Source organism: Rhipicephalus sanguineus, chromosome 11 (genome assembly GCF_013339695.2).
Source record: "Rhipicephalus sanguineus isolate Rsan-2018 chromosome 11, BIME_Rsan_1.4, whole genome shotgun sequence".
Classification (NCBI taxonomy): Eukaryota; Metazoa; Arthropoda; class Arachnida; order Ixodida; family Ixodidae; genus Rhipicephalus; species Rhipicephalus sanguineus.
Genome location: NC_051186.1, coordinates 90,209,216 through 90,216,873, shown reverse-complemented (window position 1 = coordinate 90,216,873; position 7,658 = coordinate 90,209,216). Strand labels below are relative to the sequence as shown.

At 43.2% G+C, this 7,658-nt stretch overlaps 1 protein-coding gene across 1 annotated transcript in view; it reads left to right on the top strand.

Moving 5' to 3' along the window:
- The first annotated feature begins 315 nt into the window (after positions 1–315).
- The window catches only part of LOC119373735 (uncharacterized), a 45,228-nt gene continuing 37,885 nt past the window's right edge, over positions 316–7,658 (top strand). The window contains exon 1 of the mRNA XM_037643800.2: positions 316–502. Within this exon, the coding sequence (XP_037499728.1) occupies positions 326–502 (177 nt within the window). The 5' untranslated portion in view covers positions 316–325. The remainder of the gene's footprint in view (positions 503–7,658) is intronic.

Here is a 7,658-nt window from a genome sequence, read left to right as displayed (position 1 = left end):
GGTAGAAGAAGATGAAAATGCTTACAAGATTTGCCAAAAGTTATTTCTTTTTAAATACGAGAGACTTCATAAAAACATATGCAGTAGTTGGCGATGAGGACGAGTTCCTGGCGTCTGTGTTTTTAAATTGCACGTACCAAGAAAGTTACTTTAAAGACAAAATTGTGCCATTGTGCAATTTTGCTATTATTTCACGTTTTTAAATTCCCTATACGTACTGAAATACATTATGACAAAATCCCAGGTGGAATCGTTGCGCTGAACACCTGTGTCGGCTGTTGTAGACAAATGACGTTTCATAAATTGGAGATAAAAAGCGCATAGAATGGCGACCTGCGTTTTTGAGCTTAGAGTGCAGTTCTCTGTGGTATACATGAAAAGCAACATGTCCAAAGAAACTGAAAAACCAAAACCTGTATTTGTTTTATCTGTGCTTCTCATTTTGTTAAAATGCAAATATTTCTCCTGTTTGCCTCAGACGGAACCTCCAGATGTCACGAAGGTAAGTTCGTGATCTTCACTTCAATCTCCAAATTTACTACTATACTTCCACGACCTACTATAGATACTGGCTGTGATGCGAATTATGGAGCTTACAAAACGTTTAAGGGGACTGCTGTTGTATTTCGGTATATAGGTCTCTAAGCTACCCTAACAAAGCAGTGAGCGCTATTTTCTTCTGCTTTTTGCAGAACGGGGCTTCACAAAATAAAATGCTTATGAGTAGTATGTTAAGTAACGTGGCGTTTTGGGCGTTCAGTAGTATCTATCCGTAAACTTCAGTAGTATGCTAAGTCACTATGTTGCAAGGTGTGACAATATTACCATACTACTGAGCAAATAAACACCCAAATTCTGAGGCCAACCTTTCCTCACTTTTAAGTTATTTGCTGCGATGTCATTGTATCTAGCATGCTTAGAAATTCCTGTGGTGGTATCACATGCTAAAGAAGTGAATGGCAGCAAAACTAGTAATTACCGCGCTGTTTTTTGCATACTGCGAATAAAATTGTTTTCGAAGAGAAAAAGTTTTTTTCCAAAAGGATACTTCATGATATATGTTTTATGTGACCTGTACTAAGCAACACCGCTTCCGACCAACGTATTGTACTCGTACCGAAGATTTAATATAACACCAATTAATGTTGTTGCCTTGAAGTGGAAGAAGCCATGAATAGAATGAAGAATATGCTGTTAAATAAACTGCAGCATTACGCATTTATTCGGGCAACTGAGACCCTGTCTACGACTTACGTGCAAAATCGATGCAATCACCAACATAAGGCTGCATCGACCGCTGCGCCAAAGGCCGCGGGATCAAATCCCGGTCGTCGCGGCCGCATTTTGAAGGTGCCGAAATGCTACAGGCCCGTGACACTAGATTTTAGTGGAAGGTTAAAAACCAACAGGTGGTCGGAATTTACGGAGCCCTACTCTACGGCGTCTCCTATAATGATAATGTGGTTTTGGGACGTAAAACCCCAGCAAGTCTTATTGTGTTCATATAGATTTCAGGAGAATCCGAACACGATTTTCTCTTCTTGGCGCTACTGCACTCTTTGTGTTCGAATAATCCACCTTCTCCAGTGTGCTGAAGTACTAACGTATAGCGAAAATATATGCTTTGTTAGAGCAAGAAGCGTCGTCGGATAAAGAGCACAGCCCTAAGAAAGTGTTTAGAATAGTTCATTGTGAGGAAACTTAATTCAAAATACGTTTTTTCGCAAGAACCGCTTGAGCAATTACCATAGATATTTTATTTTTGAAATACGATCCTCATTTACGCACCGGGATTACTTTCGATGAGGTTGTGCACGAACAAGTGCATATTCACAAATAACCTTTCCCAAATAACCTCAGGTTCCAAATAACCTAAGGTTCTTTACAGGTATGCAGTCTCTTTATTGCTTCGACAATTCCACAGACAGTATTTGAATCTGCGCATTCATTAAACGCCGTCTGTCATAATGCATTGATTTGAAGTTTAGCACACTATAGCTTTGTTCGCATTCATTTCTGCACAATTACTTTGCAACAGCGATATCCCAATCGAAGAGGACTGCAAAATAACATAGGTATTTTGTAAAAAAAAGTAGTAGTGCTTGCTAACTTCGCGTAGTAACTGCTTGTCACATAGGTTGCTACCATGCAGTTAATAGCGGCAAAGGTAGCAATTGTTCCCACCCTTGCCGTCACTAGCAGCAAATAATAACAATTACTACCCTAGTCGTTACTACCTGCAGGCACTAAAATAAAGGTTGTAAGATAAAAAAGCAGTAACCGTTACAAACGTGTTAATTTTCCCAAACAATTCTTAAAAATAGTTAAATTCACAAGGTCGACATTCCGACACAAACTACGGGTAATGATGCACGGACCATCATGAATAGGAAGAGCACACATGCGTAACGACAACTTCACTATGCGACACACATTTATTAAGCGATTCCAGGACGGTTTACAGGCGTATCTTCGGGGTACACATCTGGTACCACTGAGAAACTGGTTTCAGGATGAATAATTTTAAATGTTTACCTAGAGTACTATACCCCATTACCTGATTACGAGTGCTCGGGGACGTAGAAGAAAACTGTTATTCAACCCTATGCAAAAAAAAACACCACCTCATATCTACTTACCACGAAACTACCAACACAAGGTATTGCATACAATGGCCGAGGCAAGGTATTGACTATGATTTTTGTTTGATCCAAGGACTGATCATTATACCTATATGGTTAGGTAGTGCACGTTGGACGATCCCTTCGTTCCTTCGTTCCAGATCCCTTTGTTCGTCAAAACTCCGAGGCGTTAGTTGCGTATTTAGGCACTCATAATCCGAGTAAATGCAGTTTCTTCAGTATTGATGTGCAGGATATGTATTACAACATTCCGCATGGTCCTTTATTGTCAAGTGTAAGACACTGTATAACAGATGAAAACGATGAGTTAGAGTTCGTGAATAATGTGGTGTGTCGGTTGATGATTTTCTTGAATTGTTATCCTTTTACCTGAGGTCGCCATTTGTAATGTGGAACAATATTTTGTACCGTCAAAAATCGGGCATTACTATAGGCTCGAAAGTAGCCCCGGTTTTGAGCACAATTTACTTAGCTAGCCTGGACAAGACAATAGATTTGAACCTCAACGGACTTACACTCAGGGTGTTCCGCTTTGTCGATCATTTTTTGGTATTTGTTAAACCGGGTGATCTAGAAAAAAGAGCGTCAGAAGTTTTAAAAATCTTTGGGAACAAGAATCATGGGCTGGAATTCACTGCTGAGTTACCAAATAATGACAAACTGCAGTTTTTGGATGCTGAAATAGCTGCCACAGATGGACATGTATGCTGGTCGTACAATCCACGAACGGAAAAACCGTTACTTAGTTATAGTTCGGCTCATTCTAAGGTCGTAAAGAGTGGCATAGCATTTTCATGTCTGAGAGCAGCCCTGACGAAGTCGTGCCCAGAAAAGATTAGTGAAAGCTTCCGTCAACAAATTAGCAGGTTAAAAAATGCGGGGTATGAAAAACACGTGCTGTGTAGATCAGCAAACAAGCTGATTAGTTGCGTACGAGATAACTCCCGGAACAAAATGAAAATAAAAAATGAAAACAGGAAAAAGATGGTGTCTATACCATATGCGCACAAGATTGCACATAACTTAAAGAATGTAAGCAATAGGTTTGACCTACAAGTAGTTTTCTCGGCACCCAACAAGCTTGGTAAAAGATATGCAAGATTAGACCGCAAGCTTTCCTCAGCAGAAGAGACTAACAACAGATGCACGATAAATCACAAAACAAAGTTTGTTAGATGTAAATTATCCGTTGTATATTGTTTACCCCTATCTTGTGGGAAAGTGTACATCGGCCAAACAGGTCGGTGTCAGAACACCAGGCTGTCAGAGCATAAGAGGGCCTTGGAAAAAAATGATCAATCCCACATAAAGAGACACTGTTCTCAGTGTGGCTGCTTGCCACTGTTTGATGACACCTCCGTCGTTTTCCATCATGTGAACCAACTAACCAGGGAAATAGCTGAAGCGTTTCACCTTAATAAAAGAAAAGACTGCTGCATTAGTCAACCATGAGTTTCATTAAGTCATCGGGAAGCCACCTTCCTGGAAAGGACTTAAAGTTGTAGGATTGCTTCTGTTACGCCCTCATTCTTGCTCCTATTTCTGTTTTAAGCGAGTGTAGATTTCTTGCTGAGCGTCTTGCAATAACCCTAGATTGTGCATGGTTTTTTTTAAGTGTAGAAGCTGCACGTTTTTCGTTAACTTTTGGTTTTTGTATCGCTTGAGTGTGCGCAGATAGTTAGGTCGTCGATAAGAATACATGGACCGTCGGTTTATCTTCACACGTGCATAAATAATCCTTTCACAGGAGTGTGCAAAATTTTGTCTTTGATCAGGTGATATTCAGGGTTGGTTCATTTCTGTGTCGCTCGGGGGTGCTTGGGTGCATATATATTGAAGTATTTTTCCTGAAATAAATTCAGTTGCAAGTGTAGCGAGTGTCGTGTCCTTCTTGTTTCTTTTGTCCCCGTCCAAAGTGCGCTACCTAACCATATAGGTATAATGATCAGTCACCAACTAGCCCAGTTCTCAACCTTATTGATCCATGGACATTTTCTTCAGCAGTTCCTGCCTAAAAGGCATATGTCTAAACGGTTCATGTGACAACTTCTACACTAGGTATTAACTACAATTGTCGGTAAAGTATTTACCGGCTGGGTAGCAAGAAGTTTGTAACGGTGCAACACAGGTAGTAACCGGTGCAGTTGCTACCTGCTTCCTTGCAGTTGCTAACCGTGTACTGATGTAGGTAGTAAACAGGTAGAAAAAAGTCAGTAACTGTTGCCGCTACTAACTCCAAAATGATGTAGGTAGTAAATGGGTAGCGCTGGTGACAAACGCGGCTGAGGGAGCGATAAAAGGGACCAGCCATCTACGTCTCTCAGAGGGCGCATGCGAAAACAATACCCCGCGCGCGATGCCTGCCGTCGATTGCTCCTCCTTCATAGCAGCTAAATAAAACAAATTCCCCCACCTCCCCGAAGGGAATCGTGAGGAAATGCGAATGCATTTCTTGCGCCGAGAGTACACGGCGCAGTAATTTTAATGGCGTAAATTAATGACGAGACGAGGATTTGTACCGTAACCATTTATTTACACATTCATCAGCACCTGTTTGTGTTGTCATTGTACCTGACGGCCATAATCTCAGCCTTGTGGTCGCCGTTGGCGTTTCACAGCGGCGTCTCGAGCACACATTTCGAGAGGCGCCCAGCCAGCGGACGGGAGAGTGGGGCGCAGGGAGGAGAGAGAGCGAACGGCGAGAGAAGGAGCGGCGAAGCACTGCACCCAATGCCACCTAGAAGAGCGGTGCGGAGCAACGCCACCTAGACAAACTTCTAGGTGGCGTTGGGCTATGGTGGCTAGATGGGGAGGTGTGCGAAACGGAGCGCCGTGGAGAGAGCGGACCTTCAGGACGCTGCGGCGGCGCTGCTGTCGGCACGGAGATGCGAAAGACGCGCGACCGGTCGCCTCCGCTGCGAAATAGCGGACTTCGCACGCTCTGTAATCGAGCTATCTGCCAGAAATTTGTAAGCTCAATGGCAGCGCGCATGTCGTACAGTTCATCTTCCACTAAATACACTTTCACGTCGACATCATGCGAGGTAAAAAAACATACGGTCGCCTTCTTCTCCGTGTGTTAGACAACGGTGAAACAAGGTGGTTGGAACCCCGTCGTAACTTTCAACTTCGCATGAGTATATATACACGCACGGACCATTGGCGTAGCAGGGGGTGGCACACCTGGCCCGTGCACCCCCCCCCCCCGATTTTTTTTCTGCCATGGGATGCGGAGCACAAAATGACGCTCGACCACATCTGCCTGCCCGGTACGCACATCATTCAAGGAGGTGCCTCCCCTCCTGGCACGGACAAGGGTGCTTGAACACCCTTACCCACCCCGGAAAAGGTTTCTGGCTACGCCACTGGTGTTAGACAAGCTGGTTCTGTACACTAGGGCTGTCCCTTGAAAATATTATAACAGGGTGAGAACGCCTGTTAGCCATTAAAGTGGTGAGTGCATGCAATTCTCATAAAATTAAGTTCTGGCAAGGAATGGCTGCCTTACCTTTCAAAGTACACAACGAGCAACATGTTCGCTTGGAAGAGCTCAGGACAGGGCCATGCTTAAAATGAACATTTATTCAAAAATCTATAAATCTTCAGCAAAGTACAACTACATAACATGAAAAAAAAATATTTACAAATTCACATAATGCACAAAATTTTAACTTTTACAACTGGAATAATATAGCAAAGCATCACATTTATGAGGTAAGACTTCACATTCGCAGTAAGGAATGTTGAATGCTTCTGGGCAGCAGAACTTCTTAATTATCAACTCTTCGAGTTCACATAAAATAAGGCAAAATGGAACTTCATATTTATACAAACACTGAAATGTTCACAAGATAAATGCATTCCATCATGTTGTTCGCCTCATCTTAAGGTGCTTCATCTTGTCTCTTAGCCTGTCTTGATGCGTTCTCATCTGCCACTAGAAAATGAAGCCTAGTTATCACATAAAATATGATCACTTCATTTGTGACCTATACATTGTGCTGTGAGCCAACCGTGTTAAGCTTGTTAATAGAGAGGCAGGAGATGAGATCTCTTATGCTGTTGCTCTTCAGCTTGTTAAAGCTAAAGCAGTGCGTAAAGGCATCTTCCATTTTCAAGACCAGCTCAGTGCTTGTGAAGGGTACATCAGTCCTCTATCCATGTGATTTGTTAAACATGACTATCTTGGACGCGGGCCCTGGCTGACCCCTTGTAGCAACAACTCTGCACAGTCACCACATTTGGTTTTCTTTAGCATTCTTCGAGCTACATACCCACAAACATAGTATGTTACACGCGAGTCACTTTTTCCCCCAACCAAATCACGGTGGTCTGGAAGGACATCACATGCATTTAACATCTCATGGACCTCATTGAGCTGCCATACATCTAAGAGATCATCAAGCTTGTTTTGCACAAATTTTAGGTCGCAACTGTTGCTCGGACCCAAAAGGCTATTTAACAGGCCCTCTGAAACATTGCCACGCGAGGGAGACCGTGCCAAGGTCTGAAAACTGAGGCAACCATTCGAAGCTGCTGTTTTCCTTTTCGGTGGGAGCTTCTTCGTAAGGTACGACGGAACATTCGTTAAAACAGTCCGTATGTAGTCGGGAGTCAGGCAGGGATGGTCTCGGCGAATTTGTACGGTTTCACCATTGATCACATGTTTGTACGTCCGAACGATTAATCGCTCATCTAAATGCGCTTCGCAAACGACACAGTTTTTCTCCAGTGACTTGTCTACACGCGGGATCAAGCCTTGCTTCGTTCGTCGTCTTCAGGAGCGGTGAAAAGGGACGCCTTGTTACCTTTCTTTCTGGCGGAAACATACCAGTGCATCCTGGAGCAAAGCAGTGTCTCTGTCTCTTTTCAGTCACCGTAGCTATAAACGAGCACAGCCACATTGCAAAAAGAAATCACTGAAGGCAGCGGCAGCACGGCAGCATTTCGCTAAAACATACGTGTTCCCCGATGCACCACGAGCATGAAGGCATCTCCGTGGCGACAAGCGCGCCA